The 22,754-nt window shown below is 34.6% G+C and overlaps 2 protein-coding genes across 2 annotated transcripts; one reads left to right on the top strand and one right to left on the bottom strand.

Annotated features, from left to right (window-relative positions):
- Positions 1-3,023: 3,023 nt before the first annotated feature.
- Positions 3,024-12,806, top strand: LOC120628117 (SH2B adapter protein 2). The gene is made up of 5 exons (XM_039896340.1): positions 3,024-3,854; positions 4,894-5,125; positions 5,603-5,796; positions 6,635-6,823; positions 12,159-12,806. The coding sequence occupies exons 1-5, from the start codon at positions 3,123-3,125 to the stop codon at positions 12,309-12,311; spliced, it is 1,500 nt and encodes a 499-aa protein (XP_039752274.1). The 5' UTR covers positions 3,024-3,122; the 3' UTR covers positions 12,312-12,806.
- Positions 12,807-15,514: 2,708 nt separating this feature from the next.
- Positions 15,515-21,621, bottom strand: LOC120628182 (cell cycle checkpoint protein RAD1). Its single transcript, XM_039896428.1, has 6 exons — positions 21,521-21,621; positions 20,832-20,969; positions 19,228-19,331; positions 18,030-18,261; positions 17,042-17,173; positions 15,515-16,099 (listed from the first exon to the last, which is right to left on the bottom strand). Exons 1-6 carry the CDS (start codon positions 21,611-21,613, stop codon positions 15,983-15,985), a joined length of 816 nt encoding a protein of 271 aa, XP_039752362.1. The 5' UTR covers positions 21,614-21,621; the 3' UTR covers positions 15,515-15,982.
- Positions 21,622-22,754: the final 1,133 nt, after the last annotated feature.

Below are 22,754 nucleotides of genomic sequence, written 5' to 3'. Positions count from 1 at the left end.
CGCGCACAGGGTTGCCAGTAGGTATTTGAAACTAAACAACGACGATTGCACTAAACTCCAATGTTTCTAACTTTTCTCTCAAAGTAAACAATGTCTTCATTACATACGAAATAAAAAAAATTGTTGACCATTATCAGTCGGTAGATTTTGGGTGTAATTAAATCGCGCCAATCCGCTGAAGACGCCGTGTACGTCTATCCAGAGTAACACTAACGTCAAGGTTTAGGTTAAATCTCTAAATCTCATTCACCTACTGAGCTAGAAGGCCTGTAATCGATAGTATTAAAAAAGAAAAAAAATATTATTAAGAAAAAGAAAGGCAATAGGTATGATGTACTGACACTATTCCTACGCAACTCGGGGACGATCGGCGTTGGAGTCTTAAGGTGATGGAATGACAATCATATACCTAGGAAACTAAAACCACAATGTTGCCTTTTGGGGGCGGTGAACACACTGGGCTACAGTGGGTCGGAGCTCGACTTTCGGGGGACAGAGATCGAATCCTAGCACGCACCTCCCACTTTTCTAAGGTATATGCGTTTAAAAAAATCACTTGCTTCAACGGTGAAGGAAAACATCGTGAGGAAACCTGCATGCCTGAGATTTCTACATAACATTCTCAAAGGTGTGTGGAGTCCAACAATCCGCACTGGGCCCGCGTGGTGGACTACGGCCTTAACCCCTTCTCATTGTGGGAGGAAATGTGTGCCCTGTATTGGGCCGGTAAAGATGATGAATACGATGGCGATCGACAAAAAAGTCGCAGGGAAACACACGTGCAAAACAGACAAATTGAAAAGCATATACTTCCAAACTATTTACGCTACGCTATCAGGTCTATGATATATAATACAAGGAACAACAAGCCTCTGTAACCTAAGTTGCTATAATATCTACGCTAAATAAAACTAGAAGATTAGATACAATAACGCAGCAGCCCTACAAGTTTACGATACTCCGCGTCCCGATAGTGATGACGCATTTGAGTGGTCCTCAATATTTCTGGTTCAACGGAACTATTTTTATTAGCCCCCGACTACGATGAAAGCAAAGCGTTCATTTAGGCTACGTAGTCTTTAATAGTTAGTTCAATAAACTGTTTTCGGTTACGTAAATATTCGCATGTACTTTGCATGAATTTTCCATATAAGGTAGTGAAGGCAGAAAATTCCTTAACCTATAACGGCACAAGGAGCGAACTGTCGAGACCCCTAAGTCTAGATATAATAACGCTGTATCTACCTACAGACTGGAACTCTGCACACAGCACAAGTTTACTAAAACCCAGGGAGAACCAAATAAAATGGAATCTAAGTAAGTCACATCATCTACCATAGAAACGCTGGCGGAATCGCTGTTGTGATTCCCATACAAGCGTTTTACACTATTTAGAGCATATAATATGATCAGCTTTGCTCCAAACTCCAGGGCTTACCTAACGATTTAATTTTACAACCATTATATAATATTTTATAATTTTAAAATACGTGAATTTTTATATTTACTAAATGAAATAAAAATATGTTATGAGTTTTATGGATGTTATTTAGAAATGCGTAAGTATGTTTTTATAGTTAAATTTTTAACATCATTTTCTTCATCATTCATCAAGGATTCAAACATAATTTGATAGTTGATATTCTGGGTTAACAGTCAGAATATTCATGTACCCCAAAAACAAAAGGTTCGTTCGGGATGTTCATGAAAGGTTTTATTGATTTTAGACCATAATTTTGTTATATAAACCGTTTTTAGTAAATCTTTTTCATTGTAAATATTGTATTATCAGCTTATGTCTGCCCAAATTTCGTAAAAAATAAGGTGAATATCATTGAAGATAGGTCAGAAGCTCTAAGCAGTCAGCAGCAATCCACTCACTTAAAAATAACATTACTCAGCTGTTACATTCAATCCACCGATTCATGATTGTAATCGCTCTAAACTCTAAGTCTTCATACAAAAATGGTAGCAATTTTCTAGGCTAACCTTCTACAAACAAGTGAACTATGAATATGGTTTTGATGTTATACTTCTTTTGGCGCGTTAGGAAAAAATGATGTTAGTAAATTTTTACGATCCGTCCGATCCGATACACCGTCACATAAAACCGACACCCTGAATTTAGCTATAGGTACCTAGTCAACAAAGTAAAAGTAAGGACAACTTCGTATGTTTGCGTGAAAACTGTCACGATGTTTACTTGTCTTGTAGATGGAAAAAGTACGAAGAAGATTGAAAATATTTGTTAGACCTGAAATTTCATAAAATGACAATTGGCAGAATTACATGAATTAAAAAAAAAGACTTGCACACAGGCTGAAACAAAAATTACGATACACTTTTCAATTTGAACCATTAGTTTAAGAATCATGAATAGGTATTAAAATTTTCTTAATTTTGTCACTTACTGACTGACTGAAAATGATTTTATTGTATAAATCAAGGAAACACTAAAATATAATAATGATAATGTAATATCTCAAAAATTTAAAATTTTGAGGTATGAATGGCGCGTAAATAACCACCTATTTCCACCAAAATCTAGACTTTTGGTGGAAATAGGTGGTTATTAGTAGAGCGGCCTAAGAAACTTTCAGTGAAATAACAACAAAAAGGTCAGTTATTTTCTGAGAACGTATTTAAAGGTTTAGTCTGGTTTTTTTCCTCGCAATTGTGATAAAATTCGCCGTATGAAACGTGTATCAATTCCTTACAATCATAGCAAATAAGTTTTGAAGTATATCTTCCTTTTTCGGACTCAAAAGAGCTAGAACTCGGAGCTCTCAATAAAACAAAAATAAACTGAGCCAATAAGGATACCAACCACGCATGAATACTCTATTCGAGAAAAGTGTAATTTCTCTAAAATATTAAAATATAATAAAAATAAAAACCACATTGAACACTTTTTCTTTGCACCTATTTCAATTGAATTCAAGTTAATTAACATATAATGGAGAACATCTCTCTTTAGTTTTTTTTGACAGGGCAACAAAAGTTGTTTTCGCGAGAAATTGAGAGCATCACCAAAATTTATTTTGATTGCGAAATTGAAATAAAAATACATTGATAAGATAATATCTATTAACTATTTTGTCAAGGCAGTGTTTCTATGTTTTATGTGTATTAAATACTCGATACAAGTGGAGCTCATAAAGAAGCTGCTCGCCATGGCCGGCCCGTCCGACGGCGACCCCGACGGATGGGTCGAGTTCTGCGAGCGTCAGGCCAAAACTGCCGCTCAGGACTTCGCCAAGGCGTGCATACATTACATTCAGGCCAACGCCAGTGAGCCAACAGTACGGCCGGTCTCACAAAAGGAACTTCTTAAAAAATTTGTTGAGCAGTTTTCTGAACATTTCGACTTTGAGTTCGGTAAACTAAAAGCTCAACACAAGTTACCGAACGGCACGCACACTGGTCACGATGAAAGCGATTATTCTGAAGACACTGACTCGCCTAAGACGCAACACAAACCGTTCTTTAGAAGGTTATCATTCAAAGGTTTACGCCGCGGAAAGGGTTTGTTTCATAAACAACATTCTGACGATGCGGAAATATCAAATTTAAATAAACACAAGACAAAGTTGGCTAAAATTGTTGTTGAATGTCGGAAGGAAGGACTAGTGAATTACTTGACCCCAGAAAGCCTGGAGCAGCCGAGTGGTCCACAGAAATGGGAGAGATGTAGACTGGCCCTAGTTAAAACTGTTGGTGGTTATATGTTAGAGTTTTATTCACCGCCAAAAGCTCAAAAACCTCGGAGTGGAGTGTTTTGTTTCCTTATATCAGAGGCACGTGAGACTACTGCCCTAGAAATGCCTGATCATGAAAATACATTTGTTCTGAAGGTATGTTAAATTATACCTACTTTCTTATTGTAGTGAATGTTTATCATGTTAACTATCCTGTGCACCAAAAGGGTTATAGGCAGTTCAGACTCGTCAAGTCTGTGTATCAAAAACGGTAAACATTCCGATTCCGTTCCTTTATTTAAGTTCCGTTAATTTATTTAAGTTAATGTAGGCTTATTTCATGGATTAATGAGCAATATCACTCTGATTAATAAGACATTTTTTTTGGAATATCAATTAATATAAAATACCTAAAATTCATCTTTTTTCTATTTTTACTGAAGAGAGATGAAATCGTTAAAAAGTCCTCTACTAAATTAGAGACATAATATCAAAATTTTGAATGATTTTGAATTAAAAATATTATCATAGATAAATTACAAATGTATGTGCTTTTATTTAACTCTCCTTTATGTACCAATATCATGCAGTAGTAGAATGTAATATGTAAATTAACCTGTTCCAATTCCAGTAATGTCATACATTTCAAATAGGTTAAATAATGAAAATTTTTGCCATCATAAGATCCTGAGTTAAAGTATGGGCTAAAATTTTGAGGTATTGGATATCCAGGAGTGAGACATATTTGTTCTAAAACTGAATGTCTCTAAGAACATGCCAAAATGATACAATAATATAATCATTAAAGTCCAGTTATAAACATTGAAGCTAAGCTCTAAGGAACTATGAGAGAAGAGACCTCTGCTTAGCATGGGAAAAATAAATAGGCAGGAGGAGTGTTTTTGCGGAACTATTGGTTTGTCTTAACTTTTAAGGTAACATGAAGATAATAGTCCATTTATTCTTAATTCACTTACACTTATTTGTTCTGTTTAGAACAAACAACTAAAGAACAATGACAAATTATAAATTCTTTGACACAATGATGATAAAAATAAATTATAGATATTATGGACTGTTCTAAAACATTTATTTTTGCAAGTTTGATTTTTAATTGAATATCCTCATAGTTGATTAATAAACGCAGAACAATCAAGTCCTTTAACTTCATAGGGGTGTTTGTTTATAATTCTAGGCAGACAATAATATGGAGTATGTAATAGAAGCAGCAGATGTTGATGACATGAAGTCATGGTTGGCCACAATAAAATATTGTATGCGGTCACCACCTACAACGCAACCACCTCCTGACACATTAGCAGGACTGTCAGAACCTACACCGCCTGACCTGCCTCCTCGAAGAGACCTACCAACCAGTAATAGCAATACTGACTTAACAACTGATACACCAGATGAGGCTGAATTAGGTAATAAAATGTTACTCTCTTCACACACATTATAAAAAAACAGAAGCCCCTTTGTTTGTAATCAGCCTATTTTTTCATAACTGGGAGACCTAAAAATTTATTACTTATGTGTTTTAACATTTTACCAATGTGAATTACAACTCACTCATTTTAGTATTGAGGCAATAAAATAAGGTGCTATTTTGCTGAAATCCATGATAAACATTACAAACATTTTTTAACCACATTTTGCAAAACATATATATTATGCATATTTAACCCTTAATATAAACTTTCCAAAAATGTTTCATTGTAAACTAAACATCTAATCAGAGTGCTCCAATATTGCAGTGTCAAATATCCATCATGCGCTCATACCATATAAAAAAAAATTACACAAAACAGATATAAATCAGAAAAATACTTGTATCAGATTATGCTTAATAATTATTTTTAAGAAAGTATATTATTAACTTAATACAATGACTATCACTCCAGGTTCAATAGCAGAGGAAGCATGTGAATCGCCTCCGCGACTGTCTCTGGTGGAATGGCCGTGGTTCCATGGGACGTTGGCGCGAGCGGCGGCTGCGGCGTGCGTCCTCGCAGGAGGGTCGGCGGCGCATGGGTGCTACTTAGTGCGTCAAAGCGAGACGAGGCGAGGGGAATATGTACTCACCTTTAATTTTCAGGTTAGCTTACAACTAAATTATTTTTTGTTAAAGTGTATTCTAAAGTGGTCCCTTTTTTAGGGTAGTTGAAGGTAACCTCAATTATTACATTCATGTAAAGGGTGATTTTAAACTCGGTTGCAACAAATTTATTATGAAAATAAAGCTTAATTTGCTATAGTACGCGAAAAGCAGGAGAATCTGTATAGTGTAATTTATAATTTCTTCAATCCTTATACTCCATACCAAACAGATCTTCGGATTTAATCTTAATGATTCAGAGTCATTGAAGTCGGTTGCATTATACTCTCAGCCTGTAGTTGTTTACATTAAAACTAATTTAATTTACTTCAATATTTTACATAGATACTCTACTTGTTACTACTCTGTAATGAAACATCGGCTACAGTGCGCAAACCACGACTGGCAAGCTCGCAGTGGTTTAGTTCGCACAGTGTAATGACATCTTAAAGAAATAACATTATTTAATTTTAATTTTTTTTTATGAAATAAATTATTACCGGATTTTGAGAAGTCGTAAAACTAAAGTTGTAAGGTATAATGATAGGAGCTACATTGCCGCGAGAATTTTGGTATTTTTTTTAAGCCTGTATGTTATGTGTTTATGACATGCTATTATAATAAATTTATATTGCATTTATAATTCCGGTTCGATATTGTGTATTGTTAATTATTTATTTTTTCTTTTCTCTAATTTTGTGATTTTTATGTATTACTATGGGCTTTGCCTGAAATAATATTATTATATATTTTAAAATTTTGTAGATGCCTCTAACTTGAAAATGGTAGTAAGAAAAGATAGCAACATATAGTTGAAATGATAATTTTGTATGGCTAGGGGCGCGCTAAGCATCTGCGTATGACGCTGAGCGAGACGGGGCAGTGCCGTGTGCAGCACCTGTGGTTCCCCAACGTGCACGATATGCTGGAGCATTTCCGCGCCCACCCCATCCCCCTGGAGTCAGGCGGCGCAGCTGACGTCACCCTCACAGAGTACGTGGTCTGCCAGGACGCCGCGCGCCCGCAAGTGAGCCGACCGCCCGCCGTCACGTGACCGCAAACCCCACCCAAATTTTTCTCCACTCTCCTCACAGTGCCCACTACCCTTAATATAAGATTTGTACACTAACAATCGTAGATTCTGTTTCTAGTACGTCAAGTTAAATGAACCTTATGTTACTCCTTTAAGGTCGCAAACTCGTTACTAAATTTAAATGTATGATTAAAATTATATAAAGGTTCCGCAAAGCAAGGTTGTGTGATCGAATTTAAGCTTTAAAAGAGGTACATAAGTTGCATTTTACCGCTACTGTATTCCGATTATCAAAAACAATTTTACGATGGTTTGTTGTGCAAATAATATATGGCTATAGTTAACCCACGCAGCAAGTCAAACACTGAACGACCAGTGGGCTAATGCTGAAAGATTATTAGACATAGGTGCTAATTCTGTAGTACACCAGTCTGAAACTTCATTGAACTAGAACTGAATCTAAAACTAAATTACAAGAACATTGTGATAAGGATAGCAATAAGCCTGTCAATTTTTGGTTTAGAGATTACAACAGAATTAGAACCATTCTCGCGCGAGTGTAATCTTACTTATCGTCTCCTAAAGAACAGTAACCTTAGTACAACATTTCCTACCTCGCAATCGAGGAGTCGTTTGCGAGTGTGGAAAAACTTAAAAATCGCAGTAAAATTGATCTTATCTTCAATTGTGTTAAAGCTCAAACAATTTTATAAGCTCGGGCATTTGACAGAACGTTTGTAAAGCAAAAATCAGAAGTACAGTATTTGCAACTCTAAAGCTAGTGCCATTAGGTCCATTTACCTTTGTCGACACCAGAGTTTAACACTCGAAAACGACTCCTCGATTGCGAGCGAGAAAATATTGTACTAAGGCTACTGTTATCTCTATTAACATTACGATTCATTTTATGAAATTGATGACAATTTTGTTGCATACAAATTTCTTGACATGTCCAAAATTAATGCTATCCTTTTTTATATTTTTCCAAAAGGACAGCACTACCTTTAGACCTGTAATTTAAGTTTAGAGATTTGTGTACAACAGAAATGGCACCATTACCATCTTATTTCATACAATCGTCTTAGCAACTCCAAATTGCTATAGTTTATGGATTGATGCACAAAATTTGGTGCAAGATGCAGCTTAATTTTAAACGCCAAATTCAAAGCTGCGTAATTACCGATTCTACGAACGCTAATAAAACACTTAATTATAAGGATTTATTTGCGTTCGGAAATCCCTGTTGACCTGGCCAACTTGCACTATTATTTTAGTGTTACCAATTGACAAATCATCATTGTGTCCTTAACGTGCTATTTTTATTTCCGGCATTGTAACTTTCAAACGGATGCAATGTGATCTTATTTAATTAGTAAATGTATAAGAGATACTTTAGCTATGGGTAACGTTTTTTTTTTGCTATATTTTATTAGAAACTGTTAACATTCAATCTGTGGTGTGGACACGTATGTATGGATACTCCACAATGGCTTACATGTGCAGATCCTAAAACACTATATTTTCGTAGCGACTCGTGACCTCCTGTCCGGTCAACATATACTTCACGATCAGTTACATATTTTGACATTGGTCCTTCCGTTTGGACTCTACGATGTATGAGAAACAGCTTATTCTATAAATTTATTTACTTTGGTAATATCGTGAGTGTACTCATTACTATACGTAAATACGACTGTACTCACGCCGTCTTCTAGTCGATATTTCAAACCCAATCGGGGTGAAGAATTCGAAACCAGTGAAGCCCACTTAACAGCAATTATCCAACACCACCATCGTAAGCAAATAAGTGTAATACGTGAGTGCATACGTATTAATTCTTAATACTTCCAAAAATGAAATTTTTGTATCAATAAAGTGAGTACAAAAATTTTATTTACAAACATTTACCCTGTTGTACAGTGAGATGAGACAAAAATGATGTCTAGCACATTTTACTAAAGTAATTGATGTTATAACATCGTCAGATTTTCATCGTATCAACCAAACAAATTTTTATAAAGATTGAGGCTTAATTTTCCCACCAAATCTTACCCAAGTTTGTTTCTTCATTGTATAAGAATATTCGTTAAACGTTTTTTATGTGACTGTTGTATGAGTCCTATGCCTATTTTGTTATGAAATTGTTTATTTTTTTATGGTAATACTTTAAGTACTAATATCTTCTTCTTATAGTTTAGTGTAACAGGCCTGACTTACTCTGCACTTGTCTCACATACTCAGATGCCTTGCTGACGCGTCGACGCGACTTCGGCAATAATAAGTCTGACTATCGCGTTGAAAGTTTAGTCGTCGCGCGTTTTTTAGCACACAGCGCAGCTGCAGGCAAAATTCAACTTATTACCGTGCTATTAGAGTAGATTTCTCATTAACAGCCTTGCAGTCGGAGTGAATACTACTTATACGTAATACTTACGTTCCATCGGCCCCAGATGGTAACTTTATGCCAAAATAATGTTGTAGTTTCTAAAATCGTTATTAATTAAATTAGTCCCACCTAGCCATACTACGGTATGGTCCAATCTTATATTCAATTCCAATCCCATAGGGACTTAAAAAACATATAATAGCACTCATAAGCCAATATCTAGTAATGCCTAAAAAATAACAAAGAAATCCATCGACACTTTTTCGAATTTAACGGACATTAACATACGAACATGACAATTTTTTATTAAGATAACTTTTATTAAATAAAAAGCTTCCTGAGAATTCTCTTAATATTCAATTCATACAAATTTTTGTCTCGCTTATCACATAAATATATGTTCGTGAAGGCCTGTGGGACGTGATGAACAATTGTGTACGGAGATACCTTCCAACAACGATGGACGAGAGAGGGTCGTTGAAAGAACCCAAAATCGTCCCACTAGCCTTCCTTATTCAAATTTTTGTACAGTTTGTTGCTAATAACCTGTAGTTCACAATTAGAGATCGGAAAATCGGATTCTTAATTTTTTTTATAAATAATTCCAGGGATATCTGGAAATGTGGAGTTGTTTAACTAAACGGCAGCCTCATCAGAAGTTGAAAATAACTTTGATAAAATATTATTGCAAACGAGGAATTCGGTTTTTTTTAATTAACTTCCACACTTTCCTATTTATCATCATCGATCAATTACTTCAGGCAAATATGCATCCGAATATCCGATCTCTATTCATTATGTTTTCTGAGCTTTTGTATATAGTCCCTTGTGCTTTTTAGTGGCAATAATAAAATTGTTTAATCTATTTTTAGGCGTTTGTTGCTATAATAATTCTAATTGGACGAATTACCATTCTTACTAGGTTAGTTGTTGGCATGTGAAATAAGTCCTTTTGCAGCAGAAAAATATGGCTGACCTATCCGTGATGAACGAAAAAGTTTAATAAAAAAAGACGTATTTTCTATTGATCCATCCACTGGGTCTGAAATATTTAAAAAAATGATTGATCAATTCTTTAAATATTTCAATTATAAAAAGTTTATAATGTGAGGCTGAATTTTATAATTCCATTGTTATATGAGTTTTCAAGTTGCACAGGCTACTGTGTTTTTTTCGTTTTTATAAAACCGTCAAAGTTTCATACAATACAATCCGAAATTATAATTATTTACCTACCAAGACTTCGAACTGTGTTCAATCGTAAATGGGGTTCTATTAGTTTTATTAGAAGATACAATGTACAGTGTGAGGTACTAATAAAACCTACGATAAAAGTTATATATAAACGCTACATCGCTTTTACTGTTATTTTTTATATTATTTGTAAAATAGATTTTAATGTGAAACTATGTGTAATATTTTGGAAAATTATAATGCGAACAAGAAATATGGAATATTATAGGTGGAAAAAAAAATCCCTAATGATTCCTGTATTTGCATTTTATTTATAAAAAGTAAATTAATTTTATTTTATAAATTAGGAATTAAACTTTTACTCGTAGGAATTTAAGATGAGGTGTCTCTTTTGTTTTTTAAATTATAGATAAGACGTTATATATTAAAGCGATGTGTCAAACGAACCCAGTATGAGAAAATAATATTGCCAGTTAGAGTTAGATTTATAATTTTGTCATAAATATTCAAAGAAGGTTTATTTAAAATCGGACTGTTGATTTTTTTTCTATTACTAGACCTATCATTGTAGAATTTAATATATTTTTAACTATTAACAATAATTCTTTTTTTGTTAATATATTGTACACAAAAGTACTCATTTTTGGAGCTTTAATCTTATTTCGTGGTTGTACATATTTTTTATTATTAAATCTTATTTTGCTGAATGGCTTCGTTTTTTATTTTGCTGTCTGTTTTAGTTTCATGCCTGTGTTTGCTGTTTGTTATATGTATTCATCTTCACAGGTAAGTTTACTGTTTCTATGCTTTGTAGTAATACTGCTTATTTTAATATGAACATTTGCTAATTCCAATAGACTGACTATAATAATTACTGAATTGTGATTGCGTAAACACGCCAAAGAAATGAAATTTCTTGTTTTTATTGTCCCATACTCGTAATATGCTTGCGACTCGAGGTTGGATAGAGTCGGAGATATTTTAAAACAGGTGGTACAAATTACGTAGCTTTAAGTTTAAGCCGCTGGAGCAGCTGCTTAATACAATTGTTTTTTATTGAAATCTCGGAATGTCAAGAAATTACATTAACATACGAATAGTTAAAAATATCCGATTTTCTATTCAATTTATTTTCCGTATTTAATCTGATAATTTACGATAAAAAATACCTACCATAATTTAAAGCTACAAATTTTAAGTAAATTTTAGTAAGGCTTTCGGATATCTATACATAATAAAAGTAAACTATAATCTACTCTACAGACGAATGCGTCTAAAGAAATTTCACTTCAAAAAAAATATGGTTACTAATTTCTCTAATTTTCATGGACTGTAGATATATAAGTACAGTAGACCCCCGTCGAATCATCTAACTATAGAATTTGTCGGATTATAGAGTACTTAAGTTTATGGTTATTTCAACAACAATATGTTTGTTTCTATTTTTCTGATGCGGTGGTAGATAGTTTCGTGGTTACGAATTCGGTTACACTAGTTCGAATAGTAATTCGAATTCCAGCACCAATCATGAACTTTTCAAAGTTATGAGCGTTTTAAGCAATTAAATATCATTTGTTTCAACGGTAAAGAAAAACATCGTGAGGAAAACAGCATGCGTGAGACTTTCCATAATGTGCTCAAAGGCATGTGAAGTCCACCAATCCGCACTCGGTCAGCGGCCTAAACATTACTCATTGTGGAGAAGAGTGCCTTGTAGTAGGAAGGTAATGAGTTGATTTTTGTTTTCAGTTGGGGGTATCCCACGGGAGCGACGTGCGGATGAGGCGTGCAGAGCTGGAGGCGTTACTGATGGCAAGCGGGGCCCATCATGACATACGTGCGGTGGACAACCAATACGTGTTGTGCAACATACGACCATCGACTATAGAACGCGGCGCATAATGTATGTAATTTGGTAGGAACAAATTGGCAATCCCACGCGATACCACGCGTGTTTAGACAAATCAAATCTTAGTAAGTATTTTGTATACACAAGAAGCTTTTTTTTTAAATATAAATTATAATTGACGCACTCATTAATTATGGTAAGTGGCAAACCATCAATTATGGTAAATTGCCTATAAACAAAGCAACACTTCGAAAGGCATGGAACAAGTCCTATAAAGTCCTGAGGCATAGATTTTTAAATTGATGTGCCTGTAATTACACCGGAAACCACGCGCCCTTCAAACCAGAAAGCAGCAACCGGGGAGGTCCGGGGAGGTTCTACCGCCAAGTTAGAACTTCCCCAGACGAGCTCTATCACAAAAAACTCTACTACTACTAGCTTACTGTAATCGCAGCTATATTATTTTTAAAACGACAGTATCTATATCGCCTTGACGTGATAAAAATAAGGAGTAAAATTGGAAAATTTAAATAAAACAAAACTGCTAAGCGATGCTTCCAAACTTAACAAACAGCATGTGCTCTTGCAAAATAAAAAAAATTACGGAATTTGCAACTCTAAAATGAGGAACATTATGTACAGTTCCTTTAGCGTGAAGTTCTAGTGTTTCGATTTTCGAATTCGATAATCCCAGCGTGCAAATATTATACTAAGCTAGGAGTTATTGTTCCTCGAAATGGGACCTAATTACACGTCGGGAATCGATCCTGGGATCTTTCCGACAAAGACTCATCTCTGTGCCAGAGAAGTTGTAAAAAAAAAGTAAGTTATAAGGCTTAGCCGATTTTATTATTTAGTTACTATATTAGTATAATTTATTGACTTCTACTTGAGTTTTTACTGCAGGCTATTTCTTTTATGTACTGCGTTTCCGTAAACGTTTAAGTTAAGTAGGTAAAATATTTATTCACGCTTAGGAAAAGTGGTGTACTAAAACGCTAGACGAACCTAAACTCATGTGTGTTTTACACCTATATATCGGTGAAGTAAATTGGTAAATTAAATCCGCAATAAAATAATTTTTACTTTACAAACCAGGTATTTAGCTTTATTACTTATTATTTAAATATTAATAAACTAAGATTACATTAGATAAAAAACATGGCTGCCAGTAGTTAATATTAAGCGTACCTAAGTATTATTTAAAAAAAGAGAGTGCAATTACGTAATAATCATTGGAAATAGTACCACTTAGATCCCAACTTGAAACAGGATCGCCTTAACCTTACCTTTATCTTGCTGACTAAGTAGTTACTTTACAATATTTGAATACCTCTGGTATCTTAGAATAATATGTTCATTAAAAATGTTTCTATTAATTAATTATTTAGTGCTTGTTTTTATTTATTATTTATGTAAATATTGCATTGGTAATATTTTATAGTAAATATATAAATGCCAATTTCCGAACTGACTTAAAGACTAATATTAGTGTAATATTAGATCAAAAGTGTAGAAAAAATATACATAAACAAAATAAATAAACGTTGTCAAATCGTTTAAATGTAAAAAAAAATATATAAAATAACTATGTAAATGTTGTTGGAATTGAATATCTAATATCTATCGTATAAGTATAAAGAGGATTTTAATTCTTTATCATTTTAAAACAGACTTCAGAGAAGCACTATGATTCTAGCAGTCAGTGGGGTGCATAGAGGGTATACACAGGGTATGCAGATGATATAAAATGAAGAAAATCACCATTACGTGTCATAAAAACTTAAGGATAGGCATTGTAAGAGTTATAAAAAGCATTCCCTTAAGTCAGTGGCGTGCACGGGGTATTCGGCCAGGATATGCATAAAGTAGATACATAGCATGAAATGAAAAAAATCCCCTTCAATACGAGCTAAATAAAATAATTTGGGTATGCAGTGCTTTTGTGCATATATGAAGTGCACGCCACTGCTAGCAGTCTATGTACGTTTATCTGTTGTCTTATAATTCCATACTCCTACATTATCATCTCAACCAACCAATAAATAATAATAATAGGCGGCACGGCCGATGCCTCCCACCAGACTGACTAACTTTTCCAGAAAGTTGCCAACTCGTTTTCTTCAAATAAAATACATAATTTGATAGCATAAGTTTTCGAATCTTCGCACATCTTGTGTGGGGAACAGGAGAAGTAAATGAATTTGTCACAGACCAGAGAAAATTCAGAAATTATAAATTCTCTAAATTTTTTCGCCGACGAAAGAACCCGGGACCTTTCTATAATAAGACCACTTGCGCCAAGGCCGTCAAGCGACGGCTAATGACAATTCTTAGAGATTGTGCTGAATAATTTATAAGACACACTTAATTGGTTTATCGCGAACGTTATTACATGTCGATGTTTACGTAGGTATAAAGAAATCGTTCTTATTTGGTGGTATTTTTAGGATAGTAGTCGAGTTCTCCATTGAATTTGTTGAAATATTTTTAAACAATTGGTTCGCTTTTATAATATATCTTCATACGAAAATTGTTTATTCCTTTTACAATACACTGCTACATAAGGACCCAATGTTTTTGAACTGAATAAACAATCAGTTTGTGCTTAAAATATTTACACGTTAAACCGTACACCATGTGTTCTTTTCGTTGTATACGCTGGGTAAATGAATGTAACATTCCGTATCTAAGATGCATGTGTAATATTTGGTATGTTAAATATAGACTAATATATTTTGCACATATTTGTTTTATTTGAAAAAATATATATATTACCTACACGTATATAACAAAATTATTACATATACTATACACACTTTCTCTACTGAAAACTGTAACTTTTGAAACTATAGATCTGTCTACCATCTGTATAAGACTTGTACCTTCAATCTAAAGTTACAAAGTATCGAAATAATATAACGTATTTTGACGACCTCCCTGGCGCAACGGTTAGCGCTGTGAATTTAAATAGGAAGTCCCGGGTTCGATTCCTGGTGGGGGCAATTTAGAAATTCATAATTTCTTAATTTGCTCTGGTCTGGTCTGGGGAGCATTGGCCGTGGCTAGTTACCACCCTACCGACAAAGACATGCCGCTAAGGGATTTAGTGTTCCGGTGCAATGTCGCGTAGAAACCGATTAGGGGTACCATACTCCCAAACAAGTTAGCCCGCTACCATCTTAGACTTATCATCACTTACCACCAGGTGAGATTGCAGTCAAGGGCTAACTTGTAGAGAAATAAAAAAAATATATAACGTCAAAATAAATGTGACCTTATAACTATTTTATTCATTTAAGAAACACAAACTATTTATTTCCTTCTATATTTATAGTTTATAAATGCTCGGCCAAAAGTGATGTCGGTAGAACTGTACACGTATTTTAACTTCAAAGTAATAGACTTGAACAAAGAAAAGAGAGGAAGGAATTAACCTTGACGTCAGTGTTTCGGATACTGTTCAACAACTACTCTGCCAAGTGTACAAATCTTATCCTACACGTGATCACACACGTTATATATCTGTACACGTGATATAAGTATAAACTGGTCAACCTCTTTGTATACTCATTAAAAGTGCCGGCGCGCAAGCAACGCCAAGCCAACCTAACGCCGTATCGGGTGGCTGAGTTAACTCACTATATATTTAGCTGATATTACATCCTGAGTGTATTCAAACCAAATAGACTTATTAAAAGTCTCATTACATAAGAATTTAACTTTAATAATCATCGAGTAAAGGAACAATATGGAACTCTGAAAACATTTGTCGTTGATCGTCCTTTTCTAGTTTCAATTGGAGTAGTAACAGTCCATTTGAACTGCATCTTAACACCACCTGGAAAGAAAACATTGGATACTAAAATGGAGGAGACGTGGCATGTATGAATTTACAGATTCCAGTTAATACTTCCAGTAAAAAAAAAGTTTACATTTTTTCACGTTTATAAGAAACGTGTCGCGGATGTTAAAAAAAGGACAAATCAAAAAATACATTTTCTTATTCAGATAATTATGATAACTAGAATTTAGAAATTATCTGTAATGCAGGATATATGAAGGTTGGCATTACAAAAGAAGGCAAAGAAGTATTTGTAAAAACACTACAGAATTTAAGTAAATAATGTCAGGGGATATAATTTTTGTCTCCGGCCTACGGTCGGCCACCGTGCAGACGCTCTAAGTGCCTAGTGTGAGATTTTCTATATACTTTTTTTTACTTATTCGATCGCGGGAAAGTTATCTACGATTTATTTGATATCGAAGAAGCGCCATCTAGTAACAATACTGGGAAACTACTACTACTGCCAGTAGATAAATAAATAAATATACTACAACAAAACAAAGCATACAACGCCATCTAGCCCCATAGTGAGCGTAGCTTGTGTTGCTGTGTACTAAGATGGATGATTAATATTATTATGAATATATATTATTCATAAATTACATTAAACATACATTTTTATAACATAAATATAAACACCCAGACACTGAAAACCATGCATGTTCATCACACAAACATTTTCCAGTTATGGGAATCGACCCACTACCTCAAAAAGCAGGGTCGCTGCTCAGTGCGCCAGTCGGCCGTCAGATGGCGCTCTTTCTATACCATATAAATAGTAGTAGACTTTCACGCGATCGAAGAAGTAAACGCAGGTAGAAAATCTCACACTTCGAACTCGGATCTTTTATGTATTTGTTTTACGGCATTATTGATTGTTTTTTTAACCAAACCAAAGTGATTAACCTTTTTTGAAGAAGTTCTATATGAACTGACCTTAGATGATATAGCCAGTGCCTTCATAATAAGTCTGATGTGCGGCAATTGGTACTTGAGGGAGACCGCCTGCTCGCAACTGAAACTTTGCATCATGTCCGAGGACTTCGGCACTTCAATGCAGGATCTGTCCTGATAGATAATAATAATAATAATAATTATCTTTATTGATAGGTATAAACATAGTTATTAAAATATAAAAAGTTAATTTAAATAACAAAATAATAATAATAAGTAACAATAATATTGTAAACGCACGTCCGTCATAATAAATACTGTTTCTAATAGCAAGCGTCATAGTTTATGGGCAATCTTATACCTAACCTTTACAAAATCACTACACTTTATTTTCTATTCGCCTCTTGGTGCACCGAAAGCCAGTGCTTGAAAATCGAGCAGTCCAGACCCTCTGCCAACGTGATTAGGATTTCATTATCAAAGGCTCGCAAACGACTCCAAAAAGTTGAAGAATTCGCGATCTCATGATGGCGAAGAAATCCGGTACTCTGGCCCTAGCGAACATGTCCGACGCGCTGCAGTACCTTGGCAACTTCATCAAGATACGATAAGTTACTAGCTTACTAGATAGCAAACTTGAATGAAGGAATACATTGTTACAAAAATGGTATGCAACTCTAACCTATGGGATACTTTGGAATCGAAACAGCGCCATCTAGTGATAACAATGTTTCCCAGCATTATAACTAGATGTCGCTCTTTCGATTCCATGCAAATCGCGATCGATTTGGTAAACGTAGGTAGATAATTTCACGCTAGGTAAACCTTACTTTAATTGTACCTGATGTAAGTTAAAAGAAGAAGAGAGAGAGGTCTTACTAAGTATGTCCATGAAACTGAAACGTGAGTTAAGCCCTTAAGACCGAAGCACAGCAATGCTGCTGTTTAGCAAAAATAGCATGGCGCAAGTAATACCTTACTACTCGCCTTCGTTTCGTTCCAACCAACAATGGATATTCAAACAATTTACCTGCATTCCATACGTAACTATGCTAACGTTGGGGTGATCCGGGGAGAGATTCAGCTCCATGACGTCACAAGACCTCTCCAAGTCCACCAGCAGGCCGAGGAAAGCGGACGCCTTCAGAACTAACTTAGCTACTTCGGACGCGTCCTCGTCTCTAAGCTCAAGCACAGAGTCTGCTGTTTGTGTGGAGATCTCACAATCTGTCATTACATTGTGGACAGATTGGGGCTGTAAACTTAATGTAAATACCGTTAAGTATCTATTACATTGGTAAATAAATTAAAGAAAATTATAATAAGAACTTTAAATAAAAGAAATGATCTTAAGGATTATGCGGTGCAATAGCTAAGAAATAGCTACTACAAAGGGCGCGGTGCGGCGGCGGTTTCGATATAATTACATTTACAGTAATTGACTCTGGGATTTGACTGGCGAAAAATAATATTGGAATAGGTACTCAATAGCGGTAACCTATTGACTTGAGAGTTAGACTCACTAGCGTGCACTACACACATGCATAAAAGCACTGCATAGCCTAAACTGTTTATGTCACAAAAATCCTCCTGTTGAGGAGGATTTATTGAATATGACCAATAACATGACCTAACGATTTATATTATTTTTTTCAATAAAAAAAACACTTTTAGTGACTTAAATCAAAGTTGTGTAAGTGACACCATTTATAACTGAAGAACGGTTGGACAAATTTTTATGATATTTGATTTTATGGATTCTTCTTAGACTGGAATAAGCATAATAAGTATTAAAATATAACACTTATGAAAAAAAGTTTATTTGCGGGACGAAGTTCGCCAGGACAGCTAGTATATGATAAAACATATGCTATCGATGATTTTTTCGTAGGCATTATCAAGATCCACAACTTTTTTCTCTAAAACTCAATCATATATCTCTCCTTGTCAAATCAGGATTGCTGGGATCCTAAAAACGTTTTCGTTTCGACCATTTTTTCTCAGACATACTTTGGAAATCCGGCTACCACGTCTTTATATGTTTAGTGTTAATGTTATGTAGCCTCGATATATATTTTTATTGGTGAGATCATTTTTAAAATTGGTTCAGTAGATCCAGAGATTACCTCCTACAACCAAACGAACTCAATAATTTTGCCTCTTTATAATAATAGTATAGATTATCCGGAAATAACGGTAAGCCGTTTGCCTTTGTAGATTTTACTTACACAAGTAACAATGGCGAGCCCTCACTCCTGTAATACATTTTTAAACTGGACTCTTCACTAGCACCAAATATGTTAAGGCATTCTGTTAGTACTGCTATGCTTATCTGCAAGAAACAAACACGATTTTTCACGAAGGGAGGCTAAGTTTGCAAGGTAATATATGTTTGTTTGTACGTCAGTCCATCTAATCCCTCAAATTTCCCAATGCATTGATTACATGGTATTTTTGGCATCTCAGCGTTCCATACGTTAAGTGTACTCGGAAAAAAAGAAAATGTCTGCTGATCTACTTTTGGCGACTTCAGTGGCCTGTTGTTTTCTAATAGGTGGACGTCATCATCATCATCATCATCATCATTATCATTATATAAACCCGTTACCGGCCCACTATAGGGCTAGAGTCGCCTCCTACAATGAGAAGGGGTAAGGCCGTAGTCCACCACGCTGGCCCAGTGTGAATTGGTTAACTCCACGCACCTTTGACAACATTATGTAGAACTCTCAGGCATGCAGGTTTCATCACGATGTTTTCCTTCAGCAAATGATATTTGAATTACTTAAAAAAAAACATTTTAGGAATTTTTAGTATCTGACTTTTCTCTGATTTGGACTCCGGCGGGCTTGGGCCCCGTAGCTAGTTGCCGTCCTACCAAACAAGACGTGCAGCTAAGCGATTATTGGTTCCGATATGATGTCGATATAAAAGTATGAGATAAATTGAACTGCCACATACAAACAAGTAAGCCCGCAAACATCTTAGACTGCGTCGCCACTCGCCAGCAGGTAAGATTACAGCTCCCAGTCCTTGTTGAGTAATAATAAAAAAAAAAAAACTATCAACACACAGCTCAAACCACAAGACTACAAGCTGCGGTATTATTAGGCTGCAGTTTGGCATATATAGTTATTATACCATAGGTATTCGCCTTTCTATTGCCTTTTTAACAAAAATTTTTTTTTTTTTTTTGTTTAACATTTTCAAATTATTGAACATGTTTTGCATGCCTCATAAGCGAAGCGTTGAGGTATTACTGTCAGTTTACGCACACAAAGTGATTCTCCAACTTAAAATGTCACTTTTTTATTGTTTATTGCTTTTATAAGTGAATATAAATAGACAAATGTTGAAAAAAAAACACTATTTTTAACACTCATGATATTTTTAAATCTCTTTTTATTATTAAAACTAATTAAAAAATTGTTTAAAAAAGTTCTGTCTTGGACGTCCGTGTGTCCGTATGTGCGGATCCCGTATCTTGTGGTCACGATAACGACCGAAATACTTCACTTATCAGGTTGGTTTTTTTTTAGGTTTCAGTATTTTGAGGAATAGAAGCCTATTACTTTTCACGGTATAATTAGACGTAGTTTAATTATTATTTACAAATAATCTCAATTTTATTGTAGTGAATGAGATTATGAGGCGTGCACTTTTGGATTTTCCAACAATTTTTTTGTATTTTAATCTCAATCTTAAATTTAAAAATGAACCTTGGTATAAAATCTTTCTTGTATAAGTAAGTACAAAGCCCTTACTTCTAGACTATCAAATATTTTTTTGAGTAGATATGGCATATTAAAGGTGGCGGAAAGTATCTTCTTACTTTAAACATTACATCAACATCCTCTCTGACGTGATATTCAGTAAAATTGTCCGCAGGCACATAAGCAGACGCTTGCACACATTTGCCCTCTTCTACTGTCAACTTAAGTCCCTCTGACATGGCACAAAACACTGCACACTGAAAACAAAAAAAAAATTAGACAAAAAAGTACCAACTTTGATATACAACTAAAAAGCAAGAAATAAATATTTTCTACAACAATTTTATGTTGGTGCCAAGTAAAATGTAGAATATATACTTCATATTCCTTTTTTATATAATAGCAAGTGCTTACTGCAGTGTTGAAAGTTCTTATTATTACCGACAAAAAATCTGGGGTGAAACTGATGGTTCCTGCAGAACTGTAATCAGAACGGACAAAGTAGGGGTCAACTGCTAATTACTATTAAAAAGGAATGTAGAATAATTGTTTTTTCTGGAACTATCAGTCTGAATTGAACAAACTTTGCATTTGAAAGCCAATCCGGGGAAGAAGGTTATGGGCTATTAAACATTTGAGTAACAGCGGGAGCGGGTGTTGCAAACTGTTGGGTCAGGATATATTTTGTAGAATAGCTGGTATTTTTAACATTTTCTAAAAACTACTTATACAAGATTGTTAAGTACTATGTAATATGTACATGAAGTAGACATGTAACCAGACCTAGACAACCTTTGGAACATTTTACCTCTTGAAATTGTATCGCCTTTAATAAGCCATACAATGCTTTACCAGAGTCCATGGAGGCAGTGAAATAATACTGAGAAGTCCCATCATCCATATTGCTATTCAACATCAAACATAGACTGCACCAACATCAAATACTGTTCCTGTGTCACTTCCCTGTCCACGGTTTTACCTGTGCAATAACATAATACATTTGTTACCTGTTTTTTACTGTTTCTTTCCTGAACTAAAAAGTAACAAATTCAAAATGACAACAATATTTCGTTTATTCAATCCCATGTTGCGCCTGATCGAACCTAGGTTGTCCCGTTATAGGATCACAGCACTCACCATTAACTAGAGAGGACATCCAATATAAGATTATGCATCATTACATGATATTGATGACAATAAATAAGAACAATCACTATAGATTAGGACAAACAGGATATTGTGGTCAAGCATGCTTAACACTAGACACCCAAGAAAAATATCTAATAAAAGGAAACTCATACATAATTAATACATGATAACAATATTTCAGTACACACAATAACAATAAATATCAATGTTATTTAAAAATACCTAAAATACTTGCAATTCTTCCAACTAAAATATGCTTGCAAGTGATCTGGCATCTCTTTTCAATTACTTGATGTCTAAATCCCAGACAAGGGCAATAATTTATCAGTGGGAATACTCTGTAGCACCGGTCATTATCACCTTTGATTTCAATCAGAACTCTGCCCTTGTTGGCCGTTGAATAGGTGTCAACTATGGGGTATTTTTCCAAAACATCTAAAGCTCGTTGTAGAGCAGTGCCATATACTGAATAAAGTGTCAGTAAGTCTTCATCTGAAACTGCAGTTTAATTAGTTATATTTACACAGTTAGAACTAACAACTGATAATAATTATTTATTTATATGATTGATATTAACACTGCTTATTATTAGAATCGTGGATTCTCCTTTCCAAGTGTTCCAAATATGTGTTTCCAAACAATGATAAAGAAGGTAAACTTTTGTTCATTATTTAGACGTTTTTTATCATCAATATAGATTTGTAAAGATTCCTAAATTCAGTGGAGTACTACACTTTAGGTTAGGCCACAATCCTGATTCGAAAATATACTCTGTCAAAAAGTAGGTACCTAAAGAAAGAAGGAATTTTAAATTTTACTTTTTTTTTTTTTTTTTTTTATTTTTTATGGCTTGCGTTTGTACCAATTGGGTACGATTTACTTCGCCAATGTCA

This window comes from Pararge aegeria, chromosome 12 (assembly GCF_905163445.1).
Source record: "Pararge aegeria chromosome 12, ilParAegt1.1, whole genome shotgun sequence".
Classification (NCBI taxonomy): domain Eukaryota; kingdom Metazoa; phylum Arthropoda; class Insecta; order Lepidoptera; family Nymphalidae; genus Pararge; species Pararge aegeria.
This window is presented reverse-complemented; position numbering and strand designations above follow the sequence as displayed.

What these genes read in the sequence shown, in the direction of transcription:
- LOC120628117 (XM_039896340.1), top strand. Translation starts at nt 3,123, where the DNA reads ATGTGTATTAAATACTCGATACAAGTGGAGCTCATAAAGAAGCTGCTC. An exon ending in TACTCACCTTTAATTTTCAG is followed by an intron (nt 5,797 to 6,634) that starts GTTAGCTTACAA and finishes TTGTATGGCTAG; the next exon opens with GGGCGCGCTAAGCATCTGCG. An exon ending in AGGACGCCGCGCGCCCGCAA is followed by an intron (nt 6,824 to 12,158) that starts GTGAGCCGACCG and finishes TTTTGTTTTCAG; the next exon opens with TTGGGGGTATCCCACGGGAG.
- LOC120628182 (XM_039896428.1), bottom strand. Translation starts at nt 21,613, where the DNA reads ATGGATGATGGGACTTCTCAGTATTATTTCACTGCCTCCATGGACTCT. An exon ending in GGCTCGCCATTGTTACTTGT is followed by an intron (nt 18,262 to 19,227) that starts GTAAGTAAAATC and finishes ATTTACATTAAG; the next exon opens with TTTACAGCCCCAATCTGTCC. An exon ending in TAGTTACGTATGGAATGCAG is followed by an intron (nt 17,174 to 18,029) that starts GTAAATTGTTTG and finishes ATTATCTATCAG; the next exon opens with GACAGATCCTGCATTGAAGT.